Raw genomic sequence first — 22,281 nt, 5'->3', positions numbered from 1 at the left:
ACCATTCAGATCATATTACTCTCTTCCTTGTTATTCCCCTCCTTAAACAAAACAAAACACTTCAGTGGCTTCCCATTGCCTAGTAAATAAAATATAAACTCCTGATCAAGATATTTGATGTTCTATTCCTTTATAGGAATTTGATGCTCTTAACAACCAACTTTTCCAGCCTGATGTGTTAATATACTAAATGTTATCCACATTCTAGCTAAATTGTAGAACTTTATTCCAGATCTCTTTTCTCTGTGTACTGGAATGGCCTCCCTTTCTCACTGGTTCTACAAAAGAAAGATCTATCCTTTGTTTCCCTCAAGGTTCATATCAGAAACTGTCTCATCCATTCATTTATGAAGTTTTCTATAATTCTTCCTCCACCTCTTCCCTTTCTTTAATGAAAACAATCTCTCCTGCTTCAAATTTTTCTTAACATTTTGTCCATTCTTCTCCTTTTCTCTAATAAGACATATACTAATATCAGTCACATATTTATTCTTTACTTTCCCATAACATGTTATCAGTTCCTGGAGGTCAGGCCTTGAATCAGAATTGATTCAATGTATATAATCAGTATTTATGCTTAATTAGTGCTTTTCCATTTGAGTCAAGGAAGTCTCCAATAACATTGTTGGACAAAATATTTCTTGCTGATATCCACTTTCCAGTCCACTTTAATTTTCTTCTAGAAAACTTGGGTCATCGGGGGCAGCTAGGTGGCTCAGTGGGTAGAACACCAGCCCTGAAGTCAGGAGACCTGAGTTCAACTTTGGTCTCAGACACTTAACACTTCCTAGCTGTGTGACTTTGGGCAAGTCACTTAACCCCAATTGCCTCAGGAAAAAAAAGAAAAGAAAAGAAAACTTGAGTCATCTTTTAAAGCTGCAATGATTTTTCTAGAACATCTTGCTTAATCTCATTTTACAGAGGAGAAAGTTGTTATCCTTTGTAGTTAAAAGGGACCAAAATGACATCACTTTGATGAGGTCACAATACAGTGTGTCTACCTATGATTGATCAGACCAGTAAAAGCTCAGAAGGTTCTACTATGGGTCGGGCATATATGTTCTATATGAACATTTGGAATGGAGATGTCTCTAAATTTGTACTTCCCGTGTTTCTTTTGAGCTATTGCAGTTCTATTTTGCTTATGGGTCACAGTTCCTTCTTTGTTGCAGACATGGCCCGCTGGGCAGTCCTGTGCCATGGTCTCATGTCTCACATGATTACTGCCCTACGCCTTACAAGCAATTCCGAAGTTTTTCAGAGAGACCTTGGGAGTGTCCTTGTACCCCTTCTGACCTCTATGTGAGCTCCTGTGAGTTCTCTCTAAAGTAGTCTTTTAGGAAAATTTATGTTTGGCATTTGAACAAGAAGGCCAGCCCATCAGGATTGGAAGGTTTGGCAGTTTGGCTCTAGAAAAGACCTCAGAATCCGGTATTTTATCCTGCCAGGAGATCTTCAGAATCTTCCTGTGACAATTAAAATGGAAGTGATCAGTTTCCTGGCATGGTGTTGATATACCGTCCAGATTTCACAGGTACACAACAATGAGGTCAGCACAGGGGCTCCATAGATCTTCAGTTTGGTAGGCAGCCTAATATCACTTCTCTCCCATGCTTTCCATCAGAGCTTCTCAAACACTGAGCAGCTTTGGCAATGCATGTATCTCAGCTTGTGTACATGCCTAGAAAATATGCTTCCAACTAAGAGAGGGACACAGTGAGTTGATGAAAGGAGCTGGGATTAGTTCCCCAGGACAAATTTAAAAAAAAAAAATTTTTATCAATATATTTTGTTTTGTATCACCTGCATTTTCTTTTTAAAAATTTTGTTCTGAATGTAACAAACACCAACTAAAATGAGTATTACTACATACACAGTAGAATAGAAAGAGGGTTGTACATGAAAGCTGTATTATATGCATCTTGCTTTTTTTTTTAAGTAATCAAAACAAATCCCTTGAGACAAATACATATTGTCAACCAAAACGAATTTACACATTGTCTTTGGCCCTAAATATATGGCTCATTCTGCATTTTGAGTCCATCACTTATGTGTCAGAGTTATCACCTTCATTTTCTAAGTATGTCACTTCTCAGACAGTTATTATTTATAACATAGAATAAAAGTGTGGGTGAGGGAGAAGCAGATTAGTAAAACTAACTAATACATCAATCAAGCTTGATGAGGCATTCCATGGAAACCAAGTCTTCTAACTCCTGGTCCAATGCTTTTTCAAGAATTGGATGTTTAGTACTCAAGACAGGGCTTGGGGACATGGTTGTTGGTTCTCATCCTAAGCTCTGATCAGGGTCAGTAGGAGAAGCAGTGGCTTCAGGACTAAGACTGAGAAGCAGCATGATATAATGACTTGGAATTAGGGAGATCTGGTTTAAATGTTACCTCTATGACTTAAGGCAAATATCGTCTCTGAGCACCTGCAAAATGAAGGGAGCAAGAGTCAGTGAACTCTAAGGTACTTTCTAGTTCTAAATCTGTATTCTTGTGACTGTGGTGGATGGTGACAAGATAGCCTAGTTTTAAATATGATTTATTTTCTCATCATCCCTCAACATTTTTAATGCTTGGGTGATGACAGCAGAGAGGTTGTCCTAAGGAGAAAGACCAGGTGACTGAGAGATATCCATGTAGGGCATGGTAGGAACTACTGTTATGTCAGTATAGATTAAGAGTATTGGAGCCCAGGGAAGTCTCACAATGGCAGGGAGACTTCAGCGGATTTTAGAGAGCAGAGCCAGAAGTGAAGTTAAAATAATTGGGCAGTAATAATCTGGCATCTGGGTAGAAAGAAGCCAGGCAACAGATGCAGAATACCAGTAAGAAGAAAGCTGAATTATGTACCCAAGCATCCCCTTTGTGGTCAATTCTTCCTTGGATGTCTCATTGTGGCATGGAGGTAATCCTAGGTCTTTAAAAGCCCTGGCTGGTTAGTGCAAATCTTGTAAAATTCTACTACATTGGAAAGTCCTCAAGAACGGGCCTACCGACAGCTTGTCAATCCATGGTATGGAGATTGGCCTGGCTAGCTTTGGAGAGGTTCCGAGGCAGCAGGCTGGCCAAAGGGTCATGAAGACTGTATACTATGGCATGAAGAAGTTATAACTGGTATTGTTAAAGGGATCACCCACAACATCCCCATTAGGGATGTTGTAAAATATTAGTAATGCTATGGAGTAGTGCAGAAAGCGGGCCTCAAAACCAAAAAATCTTGGGTTCAGGCCCTGCCTCTGACAAAAACTGGCTGTGTGATCCTGGGTAGGTTACTATCTGTCTCACTCAGTGTTCTAGATAATTATTTCAGATTGTATAGTGAATAAAAGATGCTGATCTGCATTGATTAAGGGAGTTTCCTAAACTAGTAAAATTCAGATCTAGTCCCTATCCTTAAAATTCTGAAGTCCTCTAAGTCCTCTAAGAGACTACATGTAATTATAATTTATATTTATATTTACATGTATAGTTTATTTGATATAAGTGTATGTAAGCCAGTGTTACTTTTAAGTGTTTATAATTACATATATATATGCTTATATGTAATTTATATTTTATAAATATGTGTGTGGACCACTGTTTTAATTATTTCTAATTATGCATGTGATATATACACAAATATGTATATATGTGTGTGTAGACCATCACTTTGAAGTATTTATAATTATATATGTAGTTTCTATAAATATATATGTAATGTATGGACCAATATTTTAAATATTTATAAATTATATATATATGGGGGGGTGTAGGTCACTGTTATTTTGAAGTCTATTTCTTTAGATAAATAAATATACACAGAGAGATATGTTTTCTTTTTTAAAAAAAATCTCATTTTAGGGACATGTTCTATGTTTGGGGACAGCATATAGTCACTTTCCAGTTACATTCTTCTTCTTCTTTTTTTTTTATTATATAGCTTTTTATTTACAAGATATATGCATGGTAAATTTTCAGCATTGACAGTTGCAAAACCTTTTGTTCCAACTTTTCTCCTCTTTCCCCTCCTTCCCCCAGATGGCAGGTTAACCAATACATGTTAAATATGTTAAAGTATAAATTAAATACAGTATATGTATACATGTCCATACAGTTATTTTACCCAGCTACATTCTTGTAGATGTTCTGCCTGCTTATTAATCTGTTTGCTTGATCCTTATTCTGTCAAAGAATCACACAATTACATAGTTGGATGGGTCTTTGAAGGCCATTGGATTCAATCTATGCCTTTCTACAACCTCCCCAACAAATGGCCCTCCAGTCTTTGCTTGAAGGCCTTCAGTGATGAGAGAACTCCTTGCTTCCCAGGGTAGCACATTGCACTTTTTTGGGTCAACTCTAATTTTTAGGAAATTATTTCTTTATTTCATGTTGAAATTTTTCCTTTTGCAGTTTCCATTGGGTGCCCTCCAGGGCCAGGAAAAACAGATCTTCTACAAAATAGCCCTTCAAATATTTTAAAAGAGCTCTTTTTTTTTTTTTTTTTTAAAGAATTCTTTAAACTGGATAAAAGAAGATTCCAACATGCCAAACATCTTCAGTTCCTCTAAGTTCTCCTGCTGCATAGTTTCTAATTTCTCCTAACCTGATCATCCACCTCTACTCTGCTTTGGCCAGTGAGTGGCCTTCCTAAAGGCTGACTCCCAGAACTGAGTGTGGCTGGACTAGGGCAGAGGAAGGTGGTGGTGGTGGTTCTTCGTGGGTCTTATGCTTTACTAATGGAACCTGAGATGGCATTGGCTTTTTCTGACTGCCATGTCATACTGTTGGGTGTGCACATACACATACGTGTTATTTTATGTGCTCATCACTGAATTTCATTCTTATTTGTTTTCACATGAATCATTTGTCTATTTCCTTGTCACCAATCGCATACCTCATCTCATTGAGCTTTAGGGGGTAGGACTTGGCAATTGGAGTTAAGTGACTTGCTCTGGGTCACACCTCTACAGATTTTCCCAAGAATAGCTAACAGTCTCCTGGCGTGAAAGTTGTCAAAGCTTAGATGAGACCCTTCATCCCCATTTCCATCTGTTAGATTTTCTTTCCTATTTAATCAACCCTCATTCTTCATGTATATTTCCAAAGGTCAAATCCTTAAAATGAGAAAAGAAAAATAGAGAGAGCTTTTAGCAATAATAGACATAGAATAGAGCATTAAATCAGGCATCAGGAAGAGGGGCCTCGTGTCCTGCCTTGACCATTTACTACCTGTGTGACCATTGGCAAATTCCTTAACTTCTCTGAAACTCTAGCTATTTTCTTAGATTGCTTTGTTAATTTTTTTTTCTTCTTTTGATCTCAGGTGTGGAAGAAATCAAATATCCTTGATTTTTTTTTCTTTTAGGGGTTCTTAACCTTTTTTTTGTCATGGACCCATGAACCCTTAGATTGTTAAATCTAAATGTATACTGTTAAATGTATGACTATATTTAAATATAGCTGTCAAAATACATTTTAAAAAAACCAACAAATTTGCAGACTACAAATTAAGAGTCCCTAATTACAGTAAGGTATTTACTTAGGTCTCTTCCTCCAGTGTATATATTCTTTTTTCCAGTCTAAACTAGGAAAGGCACACTCCTGTGTATTTTGTCTATGCCTTTCTGTAAATCCTTCATAGAGAATTTGCTGCCACCATAACAGAAGATTTTAGGGTTTGTTTGTATATTTTTCTAATGGCTTGCCATTTCAATTCTTCTGACACCATGATACTCCATGATTCCTATATTGGGAAAATATTGGTATTAAAAAAGATAGGATTTTGTAGTAGTGGGCAGCTTCATTTTACTCAGAAGGATTTTCAACATAGTTCAATTCATCAGAAATTTGTTTTTGTTGATGTGAAAATTCACTACACCAAGACAGGTAACAGCCACTTTTATAACTTGGAAGTTAAAAGCCTAAGAGGATAATCTGAGGCTCAGAAAATTTAAGTGAGAGCTGTCCATCTTGGATATCACAGAAGGGATTTATTTCTCACCTATCACCTATCACAAATTTTTGGAGGGTCTGGTGAAAATTCATATATTTCTTATGACCTAGGCATAAAGAATGAGATTATAAATAAATGGGAAGAGCATAGGATAGTTTGCCTCTCAGACCTGTGGAAGAGGAAGGAATTTACGACCAAAGAAGAACTAGAGATCATTATTGATCACAAATTAGAAAAATTTGATTATATCAAATTGAAAAGTTTTTATACAAACAAAACTAATGCAAACAAGATTAGAAGGGAAGCAATAAACTGGGAAAACATTTTTACAGTCAAAGGTTCTGATAAAGGCCTCATTTCCAAAATATATAGAGAATTGACTCTAAATTTATAAGAAATCAAGCCATTTTCCAATTGATAAATGGTCAAAGGATATGAACAGACAATTCTCAGACAAAGAAATTGAAACTGTTTCTAGCCGTATGAAAAGATGCTCCAAGTCATTATTAATCAGAGAAATGCAAATTAAGACAACTCTGAGATACCACTACACTCCTGTCAGATTGGCTAGAATGACAGAGAAGGATAATGTGGAATATTGGAGGGGGTGTGGGAAAATAGGGACACTGAAACATTGTTGGTGGAATTGTGAATACATCCAGCCATTCTGGAGAGCAATTTGGAACTATGCTCAAAAAGTGGGCTTATATCCCAAAGAAATCTTAAAGAAGGGAAAGGGACCTATATGTGCAAGAATGTTTGTGGCAGGTCTCTTTGTAGTGGCAAGAAACTGGAAACTGAGTGAATGCCCATCAATTGGAGAATGGCTGAATAAATTGTGGTATATGAATGTTATGGCATATTACTGTTCTGTAAGAAATGACCAGCAGGATGATTTCAGAAAGGCCTGGAGAGACTTACATGAATTGATACTGAATGAAATGAGCAGGACCAGGAGATCATTATATACTTCAACAACAATACTATATGATGATCAATTCTGATGGACACGGCCATCTCCAGCAATGAGATGAACCAAATCAGTTCCAATAGAGCAGTAATGAATTGAATCCGCTACACCCAGCGAAAGAACTCTGGGAGATGACTATGAACCATTACATAGAATTCCCAATCCCTCTGTTTTTGTCTGCCTGCATTTTTGATTTCCTTCACAGGCTAATAGTACACTATTTTAAAGTCCCATTCTTTTTGTACAGCAAAATAACTGTTTGGACATGTATACTTATTTTGTATTTAATTTATACTTTAACATATTTAACATGTATTGGTCAAGCTGCCATCTTGGGGAGGGGATGGGAGGAAGGAGGGGAAAAATTGGAACAAAAGGTTTGGCAATTGTCAATGCTGTAAAATTACCCCTACATACAACTTGTAAATAAAAAGCTATAATTAAAAAAAAAAAAGAAGATTCATATATTTCTTGGTTGCATATCTGACCATGATAAAACCATTATCTTGTCTTTGACATGAGCTTTTCTAAACTTAGTATAGGTATACATAGAAAAATAATTACATAGTATTACCATATTAAAACAAAACAAAACAAAACCCTGATAACTTGAGAGAAACCTGTTATTTGCTTTAAATACATACATTTCTAATATATAGACATCATAACAAATACTTTGTCATCACAAAGTTAAACCTATGATTTGAGCAATGAAATAACATCTGAAGGGTCTTTCCAGTTCTAAGTTCATGATATTTTAGACAGGGACTGGATCTGGGTGATTTTATTGGAATTTCCAATTGAGGAAACTTCCAGAATTCCTTTTACTACTGCAGGTCAGTATTTTTCTCCGAAATTTGTAATTTTAGAGAGTTGCTTAAAGAACTCTGAGGTTAAGTGCCCTAAGTCTTCCTGGCTTCAGGCCCAACCCCTAAAGAGGTCCACCATTTCACACCACCTCTCACGATACAAGCTGATTAAATTTCTGCTCTGATTCTTAAATGGATTTGTATTTTTATCAAAATAGGTACTCTTCTTAAGGATGCAGATTGTAATACAGGTGTAGCTTCTCCCTCTTAATGATTCCTGTCTGTGTACTCCCTGCAAATCTTCCACAGGTGCTGAGTCCTCCCTCCAAATCTTTTGACATTGTCTACATAGTAGAAGTAAAGCATGTGGGATGTCTGTGGGTTATCCTTTGCTCTTGACATATTTTTGACCGACTCATCTCAGTTTCTGGACATATGTTTCTGTGATGAAATCCTTTATGCTGCTACTTTTGTACAATTCTTCATTGGTAACATTGGTAATAGTTACTTAGATCTCTTCACAGGTCTCTTCATTGTCCCATGACTGACCCACAATTTTAATTTTTTGGATACTGTGGAATGACATGATCCTTGGAAGAATATTGGTGTTAAAAAAAAAAAAAACACAGACTTTTGCATCTGGAGTTTGGGGTCATTGAAAACATTGTATAATTTCTCAAATTCAATCCCAGCCTACTGTCATCCTGATCTGGTTTAAGCACAGCATATGACACAGTAAATGATTATTGGATGTTTCTTTTTTGGAGAAGAATATTATTTTGTTTTTGTTTTTTTTAAGGCAGTTGAGGTTAAGTGACTCGCCCAAGGTCACACAGCTAGTAAGTGTCAAGTACCTGAGGCCATATTTGAACTCAGGTCCTTCAGACTTCACAGCCAGTGCTCTGTCCCCTGTGCCATCTAGCTGCCCTATTGAATGTTTCTTGATCCATTTGATTCATCCAAAGCATCTATCCAAGAAACCTGTTTACAAGGACTGGCTTTGTGATCTCTCCATCCAACTACATGTCTGTGGGCAATAGATACGCTTCATCCACTTGATTTGTTAAGTGTAGATAATTGTACTGAACTCCCTTAATTATGGATCTCTTTTAGGAGGTTCTTAAATGTTCCTCACCTTGATGTAATTTGCATGATATTGTTGGCAAACAGCAACATAGGAGGACTTTGCATCTTTAAGATACCTCTTCCATTTTAGTTGCACTGAGAATCTTCTTTGACAGAAGCAAACTCTCTAGGCAAGCCTTTCTCTCCCTGTTCTATGCCTCATTTAATGATCAGAGGATCATGGAGCAAAGTTCTCTATTGTTGTATCTTTCAAGGAATCTTGTATTATTAAGTTAATAATAATAAAAATAGCTAAAATCTAATTAAATTTGTAATGACAAGTTTTAATCCGGGAAAGTGGAAAAATTTAGAGTATTGAAGTTATGGAAAATTGTGATTTTTTTTTAAAAGAAAATAGGAAGAGGAAGATAACACCAAAAGACAGGCAATTCTCATGGCTTCCCTTATTCTGCTCCTAGGATAACACCTCATTAAGCTATAGAGCTTGGAAATTTCTACTACCTCATGGGATCCAATTATTTGCTTTGAGAGGAACTCTGGAGATCATCTGTCTGAGTGGGAGGCAAATGCCAGCTACTTGTTCATTAGAACAAGACACAGATTCTTTGGGGAGGGCGCTTCAAGGACATCCTCTCCTCCTTCTCCTTCTCTATTGGATTTCTCCAGCCTGGGAAAGCCTGAGAAGGGAAGTAGAATTTCTAAATTCTGTGTCAGGCTTCTGAATTTCTGACGGAATGGGGTGAAAGGATTAATGCAGTCCTGATCACGCCTGCACAAGGGTGTCTGTTTCCTTGACTTTGTGCCAACAGCATCAGCAAGATCCATCATGGACCCTTCCAATGTGGTTATCCTGGGAGGGAGACCATTTCTCCTAGTTGAACTGCCATTACAGAGATCATCATCAGTAATAAAGACCATCAATCATCAACAAAAATGATCATTATCAATAATAATATCTAACATTTACATAGCATTTGCAATATTCTAGGTATTTGCCAGGTGACTTATCTCATTTGATCCTCACAACAATCCTGGAAGATTGATACTGTTATCTCTATTTTACAGGTGAGGAAACCGAGGCAAACAGGGTTAAGTGACTTGTTCAGGGTCATCCAATAGTAAGTGTTGGAGCCTGGATTTGAACTCTGGCCTTCCTGACTCCAGCCCCAGTGGTATATTCACCGTACCCCCTCCTTAAAACCTGAGTTCAGATTTTGTCTCTGCTACTTACATGTGTATGACTAAATCAAGTCACCTATTCTCTAGATCTCAGGTTCCTCATCTGTAAAATGAGGGGCTAGGACGTGGTCTCTAGGGCCCTCCCAACTCAGAATCCATGATCCTGTGACTTAGTAGCTACATGACCTTGGGTAAGCATTTTCCCTTCTCACCCACAAAATGTGGAAGTTGGACCAGAGAACCCCTAAGTTCTATATTCTAAGAGCTAAATCTGAATCCTGGTTGTTGTCCTTTGTTCTTGAAGAGACCAAAATGACATCACTATGTTAGAGTCGAGTTACAGCATGTGCAACTGTGGCTGATCAGAGCAGTAGAGTTTGGAATGCTCCCCTACAGGTCAGACACAAAATAGTCCCTATGAACATTTGGGGTGGAGTTTCTAACTTTGTGCATCTCCTGTTTCTTCTGAGCTAATCAGTTCTGCTTCTCTTGCCATGCTGTGAGATCCTGTGCCAGTGTCCCCCATGTCATTTAGAATCAATTCTAAAGTTCTTAAGAGAGACCTTGAGAGTGTCCTTGAATTCCTTTTTCTGACCACCTTGTGAGCGCTTGTCTTGTCTGAGTTCTCCATAAAGTAATGTTTTTGGCAAGGATACATTTGGCATTTGAACACTATGGCTAGCTCAGTGGAGTTGTACTCTCTGCAGATGGGTCGCAGATGAGATGTGGGAAACAGGAGCAGCTTCTGTGGACCAGTACAGTGATTAAAATGTGTTTGGCTGTAACTTCTCTGCTTCTGGTGAAGCTCTGCTCTCTCTGCTTTGGCTTTTCTGCTTGTTTCCCTGTGGAGCCTCTTCTCCTTCCTTCCCATTTTCTTTCTTTTTTTTTTTTAAATTGGCTCAACTTACACTTCTTTTGTTCCTGTCATTTGCAATTTCATTCTTAATAGTGAAGGGAGTTCTTGGATTAACAACCTGGTTTTATTTGTTTGGTTGTTTCCTGTTCTGGTGATGCCTGGGAAAACAGCATATTTTTCAGATGTTCTTAAAGGTCTATTTACAGACCACTGAGTGTTTCTGGATGTATGCCTAGCTCTTTAGACCTCTGCTTTATGTGTGAAGATCCCTTTGCCTGTTTTTATTAAGCTTATTGAACACTAAATTTAATTAATTTTCTTTCTTTTCCTCAATTTCCTCAATTGAATTAATGTTAACTGTTACAAGTAAATATTTCCTGAGCTTCCCATCTTTGCCTTTATACTTTGAATGCTGTGGCTCAACAGTGCTTTTGCCTTGAGATGCCAAATGCCTTTGAAAGAAGGAAGCAACACGATTTAGAGAAAGAGTACTGGACTAGGAATCACTTTTGGCTCCACTGTTGGCAGGTCATGAGATCTCTGAAAAGAAACAATTAAGAATAGAAGTTTCTTTACCTTTCTATACCTCTTATTTGTATTTGGCTTTAAAATATAATAAACTAGTTGTGGTGAATATCCCTGCCTATCATGTAGGAAACCAGGATTCAATTCCCTGATGGGGAGCCAGAGGTAGCCACGTGACTCAATAAATAGCACTGGGCATGGAGTCAGGAAGATCTGAGTTCAGATCTAGCCTTAGACACATACTAATGATTTGACCCTGGGCAAGTCACTTATATAATGTCTGCATCAGTTTTGTCATCTGTGAAAAGGAGTAATAAGCCCTTCCTCATGGGATTGCTGTGATGACCATTTGAGATAACTGCAAACTACAAAAAAGCATTATATAAATGCTACTTATTATTACTATTAATGCTATTGTTTTTTTAACACCACAAATATATCTCAATATTCTTCTCTCTCCATAGAATTTTTCACAAAGAAAAAACTGTTGAGTAAAAAATATTGACATAGTGACTATCTAACAGCATATAAAACATCCAGTATCTATCTATATCTATATATATGGAGAGACAAAAATAAAAAGGAGAAGAGAGGGAGATATAGATACATGTACATATATATATATATATTTAGAGACAGGAGAGAGAGAGACATATCAATATATATAAAATATATATATATACCCACAGAGGAGGCAGAGAGGAGTTACATATAGATCTGTAAAAAGATAGAATGCCAAACTTCATTGTCAGATGAATATTGATCATTGACTTTAATTTTCTGCCATGATGTTGTTTTCATTTGTTATTGTAGTTTGTATGTATGCATATGTATGTATATATATGTGTGTGTGTGGTATGTACACACACACACAGAGTTTCACTGATTCTGTTTTTTTTTCCACCCTGCTTTAGCTCAAATGAAGTCATTTGATATTTCTCTAAATCCTTATATTCATTATTTCTTTTGATGGAATAATATTCCTTTACATTAATATACTTGCAATTTTTAAAGTCATTGGCTATTTGATAGGTACCTAGTTTTTTTGTTTGTTTGCTACCATAATAAAAAGTGCTGCTGTGGGATATTTTGGAATAAATATTACCTTTCTATGGTTAAGCTCCTTGGGATATATGTCCAAATCAGAGTCAAAGAGTATGATCGGTGAAGTGATTTCTTTTGAATAATTTTAGATTGTTTTCCAGAACAAACTGGACCAATTTATAACTGCCAAAAAAGACATTAATGTACCTGCCTCCACAGTCTCTTCAAATGGACAATTTGTTTTTTATCATCTTTCTAAGTTAAATGAGTATGAGATGAATCCTCAGTTTTTATTTTAATTTCTCTTATTATTAATAATTTTTAGGCAGTTGGTAGCACAGTGGATAGAACAGAAGGCCTAGAGTCAGGAAGACCTGAATTCCAGTTCAGTCCCACAGAAGCTGTGTGACTCTAGCTAAATCATTTAACTTTGTTTGCCTTGATTTTTTCAACTGTAAAATGGGAATAATAAAAGCACTTGCCTTCCAGCATTGCTATGAGGATCAAATGAGATAAATAGTTGAAAAGCACTTAGCACAGTGTCTAATACATGATAGGTGCTATATAAGTCCATAATCCCTTCCCTTTTGTTTCCTGGAATATTTTGTATTGACTTATGGTTTGAAATTATTCTTTTGAATAATTCACATTCTCTGGCCATTTATCCATTAGGGAATGCCAATTCCATATATATATAGGCAATTGGAGTTAAGTGACTTGCCTAGGGTCACATAGCCAGGAAGCATTAAGTGTCTGAGGCTGGATTCGAACTCAGGATCTTCTGACTCCAGGATCAGTGCTCTTCCACTGCACTATCCCAGTTGCCCCTTCTAAAACTATAAGTCATATAAGCGAGAATCATTGGATTCCTTAAGATGAAAAATTGTTGATGAGACTTTTGCAGTACTTCAGGGCTTACAGGAACTATTGGATTCCTGGCACATGAACTAATGGACAATGGATTCCTTATGGACTATTTCTAGGACTTATGGACATGTGTAAATTTTCAGGTTGATTCATGTTGTTACATTACTACTAGCCTATGTTATATTGCTATGTGCTTATGTAAATTATGTATAATGCCTCCCATATTGATGGATTTATGTATACCATGTATATCTGTTACAAAGTTCTGGCCCATATTGATGGATTTATGTGTACCCCTTTAGAAATCCACTAATCTGATTAGATTTCCTATTTCCTTTGGTGTTTTCATCTAACAAAAGAAAGGGGGAGATGTTGGAATCCTTACAAACTGCTAACTAATTAGAGTTGATCTAATCTTACAAGAAGATTTTGGCCAGAACCTGAAACAAGGTACTAAGTAGAACTAATTAATACAAGGCTTGTGTTCACACCTTTACTCATTGGAGTTCACAAGTATGCCAGCTTCACAAAGTAAACTTTCTAACTTCAAGGGAGTTCACACCTCCCTTAAAGCTCTTTGGGCCAGAGAGCACTATGGGAGAAAACCCATAATCCCATTCTCTCAGAAGATTCACATATAAGGCGAGACAGCCATTCCAGAATACATTTGTCAGGAAGCTTCCACTGATCAAATCACAGGTACGGAGTCCTTCCCCATGGGAAAAAAAAACAAACAACAACTAAATTAATATCTGAGATGCAAAGTTTTTTCCTCTCAGCAGTAGCTCTTTATTCTAGGAGTACTGATTTTATTGATCCATTGCTTTATTATTTTATTCCATCATGGTTCTCTGCTTTGTGACTGATCCCTTGTTTGTACATGAAGGGGACTGCAGGAGAGGCCCTCTTGGGCACCTCTGGTTCTGGATTCTTCCTCCTTGCTAACCCTCTGCTTGTTTTCCTCCACCAGATCCCAGGCACGGCCCCTGAGCCTCCCGCAGACCCAACCCGGCCTCACGCCTGTCCTGAATGTGGCCGCGCCTTCGCCCGCCGCTCCACCCTGGCCAAGCATGCCCGCACCCACACGGGCGAGCGCCCCTTCCCTTGCCCAGAGTGTGGGCGCCGCTTCTCCCAGAAATCTGCGCTCACCAAGCACGGCCGCACCCACACGGGTGAGCGGCCCTATGCCTGCCCCGAGTGTGAGAAGCGCTTTTCCGCCGCCTCGAACTTGAGGCAGCACCGACGTCGGCACACGGGCGAGAAGCCCTACGCGTGCCCCCAGTGTGGCCGCCGGTTTGCCCAGAGCTCCAACTATGCGCAGCATCTCCGCGTGCACACTGGTGAAAAGCCCTACACCTGCCCAGACTGTGGGCGCGGCTTTGGGGGCAGCTCCTGCTTGGCCAGGCACAGGCGCACCCACACTGGCGAGCGGCCCTACTCCTGCCCCGAGTGCGGGACCAGGTTTGCCCAGAGCTCAGCCTTGGCCAAGCATCGGCGCGTGCACACCGGGGAGAAGCCCCACCGCTGCCAGGTGTGTGGCCGCGGCTTTGGCCACCGCTCCAACCTAGCGGAGCATGCCCGCACCCACACCGGCGAGCGGCCCTACCCCTGCCCAGAGTGTGGCCGCCGCTTTCGCCTCAGCTCCCATTTCATCCGGCACCGGCGGGCCCACTTGCGGAGGCGGCTTTACATCTGCGAGGGCTGTGGCCGTGGCTTCAAGCTAGCCTCTGGTGTGGGCAGAGTGGGGGGCAACGAGAGAACCGACCGGTGCCCTGAGTGTGAGGGGAGCTGAGGACGGAGAAACTGGGGGGCTGGCACATGTATCCCTTGGGAAGGGATAGGGGAAGAAGCAGGAGAGAAGGCCCCACTCCCCAGGGAGGAGGAGCAGTCCTCTCCACCATACGGGGAGAACTCTGGGAGGGGAAGTTTCTGCATCTGTCACAGGAAGCCAGTGTTAAAAGCAGCACACTGTCTCCAGAACACCCCTAGAATATTCTAAAGGAGTGGAGCAGCTCTGAAAAGCCCCTGCCCTTCAACCCTGCTTACCTGGGTCTTTCCCTTTCTTCTCAGTGAGTTTCTTACTACTTTTCAAATGTAGAATTGAAGAGAGAAAAGTGGGAACCAGCTTGAGAAAAGAACCGGGGACCCATGTGCCCAGGGCTCCCAGGGATGCTTCCAGCCTAAGGGAGGAGGAGGTCAGGGGCTTCTGTTATCTGGAGGAACTAGCCCCCCTCCTGTGTCCTATACACATTGGGGCCTGTGTTTGTGAATAAAGTATTATCCTCCTGTTATGCTTTGTGATGTGTCTGAAGGAGAGAGTGGTGACCCCTTGGGGATGTCCCCCCTTCCCCTCCATCATCTTGTCTAGAGTCACGGAATCACAAAATCTCTAAGCTGCAAGGGACCTTAAAAGTTCAGCCCCTTGTGCAAGACATCTGTAAAATGGTTAAAATTATACTGAGAATTCACCCAGCACTAGTTTGGACTTTTCCTTTGTTAAGTATCTTGCTCCTTCTCCAGTTATAGCTACAGGTAATATACTTAGCCCCTTAGCTCTCCATGGAAGGGCTTCAAATTGCTTCAAATGTTTGATGAATGAGCGACCTTTTAGAGCAGCTATTAGTAACAATTCGCACTTAGAACACTTTAAGGTTTGCAAGAGTGCTCTACAAACATCTCATTAGATATTTGATGTGATCCTCACAACAACCCTGGCCTTGAGCTGTTATTACTATTCCCATTTTACAAATAAGGAAACTGAAGCAGGCAGAGGCTAAGTGACTTACCCAGAGACATACCTCTAGGTTGTTGCCTGGGGCAGAATTTGAACTTGGGTCTTCCAGTACCTTATCCACTATACTAGTTGGCAGGGCAGTTCAGTTCTGGTCATTAGATACGCAGCAAGGCCTGGTTTTTAGTACTGGAGAAGTTAAAAGAATTTAGACAGATTAAGAGATAAACCTACCCCTTCTTCTGTTGGAATCAGGAAGATTCTTCCGCGTGAGTTAAAAAAACGACACCAGCTGTGTGACCCTGGGCAGGTCACTTCATCCTGTTTGCTTCAGTTTTCCCATCTGTAAAGTGAACTGGAGGAGGAAATGATCAACCTCTCTAGCGTTTCTGCCAATACAACTGAACAGTAAGAAGATCCTGTGGTCGAAAGTTTTGCCATCTATTTAAGAGAAGGGCCTATGTATAGACAACTGAGAAGGGAGAATGAGAGGAAAGGAAGGCTTCAAGGAGGAGGTGGCCCCCAACTTGAGATTTGAAAGGAGAGGTGAAAATTGCTGGGAACAGATATTCCAAGAATGCTTTAGGCTTTAAAAAATATATTGCCATTTTCATTTGTGACAGTCATGTGAAGTAAGACCCCATTTTAAAGTTAAACATCCAGGAACTAATTGGAATAACTAAGATGTAAACCCAAGTTTTCTTGACTCTTGGGATAACAAATTTAAAACTTTAGGTTTATTCAAATTTAGATTCAGAGCTGGAAATGGCTTGAAGCCTAAAGAATGCTCTGATTCTGAAATCCCATAAAAAAGAAATTGCTCAAGACATCACCTAGGTTGGGCTGAGATTAAATCCTGGTTCCTCTGGCTCCAAATGCTGGACTACACTCAGCCTTGGAAATAGGAGAGGATAGGACAAGAAACTGCAATAATAAAAAGAAGTCTGATAGTTAAGGAAAGGGGATGGTGTGGGGAAGACAACAGGGTGCCACCTCCCCCTTGTCCCCTGCCCTCTGAGAAGTCTGTCCTCTGGTTTCCCCTCCTCTCTATTGTGGTCACAAAGGAAATGGGGCCCTTCTGGAGACTTTCTCCAGCCTCCTTTCCTTAGCTCAGACACAATAACCTCCAAACCTGCCCTCAGCCTGGTCCCCTTTTGAAATGAAGTCTTGGCAGTCCCCTGGATTCCAGGCCTTGTCCTTTTCCCCTATGAAGCTGCTGCACATGGATCGAATTTGGAAGCAGTGACTGCCCTAATCCAAACTATGTTCTACTTCCATGAAGATCCAGACTGGGAAGACTGCTGCTGAGAGACTGGGTAAGTGAATCTTCTACCCCTTAATTTAATTTTAACTAGTTTTCATTTCTTTAGTCTTTTGTAGTTTACAAAGGATTTTCAACACTACCTGGGCAAGCAGACAGTGCAGGAACTAAAATTGCCAGGTTTTATAGAGGCCCAGTGGTAAAGGGACTTTTAACTAGTTTTCATTTCTTTAGTCTTTGTAGTTTACAAAGGATTTTTCAACACTACCTGGGCAAGCAGACAGTGCAGGAACTAAAATTGCCAGGTTTTTATAGAGGCCCAGTGGTAAAGGGATTTGCTTACTTATTAAGCTGAAAACAAGCAGGACCTCAAATTCACTCTGGGCTCTTTAAACAAATATATTACTAACTGCCTATTAAGTGCCAGGTGATGGAAAATATGACAAGGAAGGAAAAATGCGTTTCTGCTCTTAACAAGTTTGCATTTCAGCAGGAAAATAATACAGATGAATGTACAAAGTAGACACACCATTACACCATGCTGTCATTCTTTTAGGATTTTGGATTGCTAGAAAAATTGAAGGGTCACAAAGGAGCAGTCAGCTGAAAAAATCCATTTAGAAAAGCTGATTTAGTCTAAAGGCCTCACCTCTACCATCTTTATGCTCTCCCAAGTATTGTCTGCCATCAGAAATGGATCCAATTGGGTCTTAGGTCCCTTGAGAGATCGTCTACATTCTCACTACTATAAATTTATCAACATTTAAGTGCCTATGTGTTCTTCAGTATGCTAAATGCTGGGGATATCAAAAAAGCTTTGGTGGGTCTTAGAAGGAGTCTCACGATTTCATACAAGTTATTTTTCTTTCTCAGTCATACCTAAATCCCTCCCCCTCATCTAAGTAACAAGCAAGGAATCACTTCATCTCAAACCGTTTATTAAAGGAACAAATGACAGTCTTGAGAAGGACGCCCTCTGTGATTGTATCCTATTGGAGAATCTTACATCTGGTAATACAACTAAGGAGGATTTGAGAAGGCTTTTGTCATCCTGTTTCCCCAGCGGGGTTCTGTTCTGGGCTGAATGTTGCCACCATTCCTGAAGTCAGTCCCATGAATCCCAGCTCTTGTTCAGGCCCACAGATCCTGTTCTTTAGTTAGCTTCCTCTTTACCCTTGGAGACAGGTTCACATTCTGTGGCTCCTGGGGCAGGATCAAGCCTCTGCTCAGGCTTCTGAGCATCTTCATGGAGCAACTCCGTATACTTGGAGGAGGAGCCGCGGGCAAGGTGGATTGGGTAGTGGCGCCGGTTGGTCTCCATCTTGTCTAGCACAGCCTGTGGCAGGTCAATCTGGCATCGCGATGCCAGGGCTACGAGGTAGATAAGGATGTCACTGAGCTCTTCCCCTAATGACTTGCGTTCCACTTCAGACCAGGACAGGGGCCCAGGGCCACTATCAGGCCTCCATTGACTGAGGGAAGACCGGACATAAGGGTAGACATATGAAGACAGATGTTAGTACTAGGTCTTGGCTAGGAGACCAAGTCCAAATACCCACAACCACAGCCTCACCCCTCTGTCTCTTTGGATAGCTCCTAACTCCAAACCCACTATCTAAACACCTTTCTCGAGTTTGATATGTTCATGGCAGTTCCATTCCAAACAGAGTTTTTCCTTTCCACAAATCAGCCCTCTGCCCCAGGCTTAAAATCTGTCTTTTTTTAAAAATTAAATTTCATTTTGTTTTCAAATGAAAAGACAATGGCTCAGACCCTCCCCCCCTTCCCCACCCCCCACCCCCAGTCCTACTCCATAAAGAAAGAACAACACAAAACAAAAACCTTGTTATAAATGTGCAAAGTCAAGCAAAACAAATTCCTGCGTTGGCTTTATCCAAAAAATGTCTCATTCTTCACTAAAGTCTATTATCTCTCAGTGAGGATGAGGGTAACCTGGTTCATGATGAGTCCTCTTGAAGAATGGTGCAAATAGAAAAAGTCCACTAACCCACACAAAAGGATCCGGGTACATTGCATACTGACTTAGGAAACCACATATTAGTATTACCCATGTTCTGTTGTGGTTCTAATTTGTTAAATACTTCCCAATTACATTTTAACCTGATTCAAACTGCTACAACTGATACTTCTGCTCTCAACCATGGCTGATCAAAACTCATAAATCTTTGAAAATTCTTTTACTTTTTCATCTTTTAACATTCCCTCTCCCTCACTCTCTATGACCAGTCTCCTAATTCCAACCATTCTGTTTCTGAAATGTCATCAGCATCCATACATTCCTGGGGTAGTACAAGGCTACCCCAAGCCTTTTCACCTCTTCCCTGACAATTATAAAACCATAACTGATCTCTTCTCTGGTCTCTTCCTTTTTTTAAATGCATCCTTCAATTAGAAAATGGCTAAAGAAATTGTAGTATATGGAGATAATGGAATATTTTTGTGCTATAAGAAATGATGAGCAGTTGGATTTCAGAAAAAACCTGGACTTACAAGAACTGATGCTAATTAAATGTAATTCTGAGCATCTTCACGGAGCATTAATTAATTAAATGTAAAAAATTTTAACATTCATTTTTAAAAGTTTTGAATTCCAAATTCTATCTCCCTCCCACTCCTTCCCCTTTTCTGAGAAGGCAACCAATCTGACAGTAATTCTACATGTGAAGTCATGCAAAACATTTCCACATTAACCACATTGCATAAGGAAACACACATTTAAAAAAAAAGGAGAAACAAAGTTAAAAAAAAATGTATGCTTCTGTCTGCATTCAAGAGTTCATCAGTTCTCTCTCAGGAGACAAGCAGCATTTCATAATATACATTTTTCTAATTTTCTTTACTAGGTTGTGGACTCTTTTGACTGCAGGGCCTAGACCTTTCACATCTTTGTATACGCCACTGTACCACACTGTAAAGATAAAATTCCAAAGATTAATTCAATACTAACATCCTAGCAGGTGATGCTGGAATGAGAAAGGAAGATGGGAAGGCACCAATGAAGCCATTCTTCCCCACCTGTCCCTATCCCCTTCTCATTCCAATTACTCACAAGAGTTCTGCCAGCTCTCCCACTTCCCCAACAAGGGCCAGGAGGAGGTTCCTTGGTTTATGGAACTGGTCCCAGTCTCGTTCTGTTGCAAACTCTGTCTGGAGGCGTCGGCTATGGAGGAAAGGGAAATGGGAAGAGGTTAAGGATGCAAAGATTAAGGCAGAAAAGGAGTCAGTGCAGTAGCAAGGTACAGGGCAAAGAATTAACTGTCAGAACTAAAAGGAATCTTAAAGAGAGAATTTATTACAGACCTCATTTTACAGAGGGGTAAAACTGAGGCCAGGTAGGAAAGAGTGCAAGGCCTAGAGTGGGAAAGACTTCAGAAAGACTCCTTTTCAAATCCAGATTAGGGCAGTTAGTAGTTGTGTGGTCCAAGGCTAGTGCACTGCGTAATCCCATTTATCTCAGTTTCCTCATCTGTAAAATGAGCTGGAGAAGGAGATGGCCAACCATTCCAGTATTTCTGCCATCAAAACTGTTTATTTATTTTTAACGCTTAACAACATAAATGCTTTATGAATCATGTTGGGAGAGAAAAATCAGAGCAAAAAGAGGGAAAAACCTTGGGAGAGATTAAAAAAAAAAAAGGGAACATAGCATGTGTTGATTTACATTCAGTTTCCTTAGATCTTTTTCTAGATGCAGATGGCATTTTCTGATTTAGAAAGTGATTTAGAGCATTTTTTCATTTAACTATAGAAGGCTTTAATTTCATCATCTGAAAATTGTTCATATCCTTTGACCATTTATCAATTGTCAGAAATACTGACTGTAAAGATTTTTTCCAACAAAAGCCTAAATGAATTCACTAAGAATCAGAAATGACTTAACAATAACAAACTTCTCACACCAAATCCTGTCTCCCTTATGGGAATACTACCATTCCCATTTTACAGCTGAGGAAAGTGAGGCTAATCGGTTAGATAAAATCGAGCTCATAATGCTACAGTTAATCATCATCATAGCTAACATTTAAGTACAGCTTTAAGGTTTGCAAAGCTCTTTGAAAGCATCTCATTTGATCCTCACAACAAGCTGGGAGGTGGTGCTATTACTTTCACCCCTATCCTCAACTCCGAGTCCCCCACTCTTTCTATTTATAACATTTAATGAATTGGGAGGACCTTGGACAAATGAGTTCTCCAGTTTTTCCATCCCTTTACTTATGTAGTCGAAGCAGGATGGCAGAGTGAGGACTTAAGACCCAAGTTCAAATCCATAAGAGTGACCCGAGGTAAGTTACATATCCGTTGGGTGCACCAGGCAACAATTGCAAATTGGTAGAATAACTAAATAACAGAATTCTCGGCTTTCTCCAGACTTCGCTTTAGTGTAGACAGAGTATCACTGGGTCGCAGGAAGCCTCGGATTCAGCACGGACCCCGCCCACCCCAACCCGCCATTTTCTCCCATGGGACGGGCAGCATCCCGGACCGGAGGAATGGGGGCATGCATCTCACATGTCCTCCAGCGTGGGCTCCGGACTGAAGCGAAATGGGGTATCGTGCCCCGCTGCCGCTGCGCCCTCGGGGTTGCTATCCCCCGGCATGGTGCTGTAGAACAATGGGGCGGTTCCGGTTCTGCAGAAGACCCACTAACTCCGAAGCCACGTGAAGTCTCCCTGTTCAGTCCTTCCCCCTTTCCTAATCTGTCTTTCCCGGGCTCTGGCCCCCCCGCAGCGGCTTCTCCCTTTACGCAGGCGCAGGTGAGAAGTCAGGCTGTAGAGAGCTGGGAGGAGGCGGGACAGGACCAGAGAAGGAGCCAATAAAGTACCTTATTTTTCTCCCGGGTCTAAAAATGTACCAATCAGAGAGCCTCGCGCTCTGACTCTTTAGAGGGTACGCCTACGGCCCTGCAGATGGGCCTGAATTGGACTGTGATATAGGCGCGGGTTGAGCGCCTTCCTGAGTGAGGGGCGGGAGTTCTTAAAGGGCGGGTT

At 40.2% G+C, this 22,281-nt stretch overlaps 2 protein-coding genes across 3 annotated transcripts in view; one reads left to right on the top strand and one right to left on the bottom strand.

Moving 5' to 3' along the window:
* Positions 1–15,571, top strand: part of ZNF771 (zinc finger protein 771) — a 30,766-nt gene extending 15,195 nt beyond the window's left edge. For both annotated transcript variants that reach the window (XM_051999284.1, XM_051999275.1), the window contains exon 3: positions 14,251–15,571. In XM_051999284.1, coding sequence (XP_051855244.1) covers positions 14,251–15,072 — 822 coding nt within the window. In that variant the 3' untranslated portion in view covers positions 15,073–15,571. The remainder of the gene's footprint in view (positions 1–14,250) is intronic.
* Positions 15,572–18,189: 2,618 nt separating this feature from the next.
* DCTPP1 (dCTP pyrophosphatase 1) lies at positions 18,190–22,019 on the bottom strand. The gene is made up of 3 exons (XM_051999299.1): positions 21,803–22,019; positions 20,343–20,453; positions 18,190–18,744 (listed from the first exon to the last, which is right to left on the bottom strand). Exons 1-3 carry the CDS (start codon positions 21,889–21,891, stop codon positions 18,426–18,428), a joined length of 519 nt encoding a protein of 172 aa, XP_051855259.1. The 5' UTR covers positions 21,892–22,019; the 3' UTR covers positions 18,190–18,425.
* Positions 22,020–22,281: the final 262 nt, after the last annotated feature.

This window comes from Antechinus flavipes, chromosome 1, assembly GCF_016432865.1.
Source record: "Antechinus flavipes isolate AdamAnt ecotype Samford, QLD, Australia chromosome 1, AdamAnt_v2, whole genome shotgun sequence".
Lineage (NCBI taxonomy): Eukaryota > Metazoa > Chordata > Mammalia > Dasyuromorphia > Dasyuridae > Antechinus > Antechinus flavipes.
The sequence above is the reverse complement of the archived record's forward strand: the minus strand, read 5'-3'. Positions and strand labels throughout refer to the sequence as shown.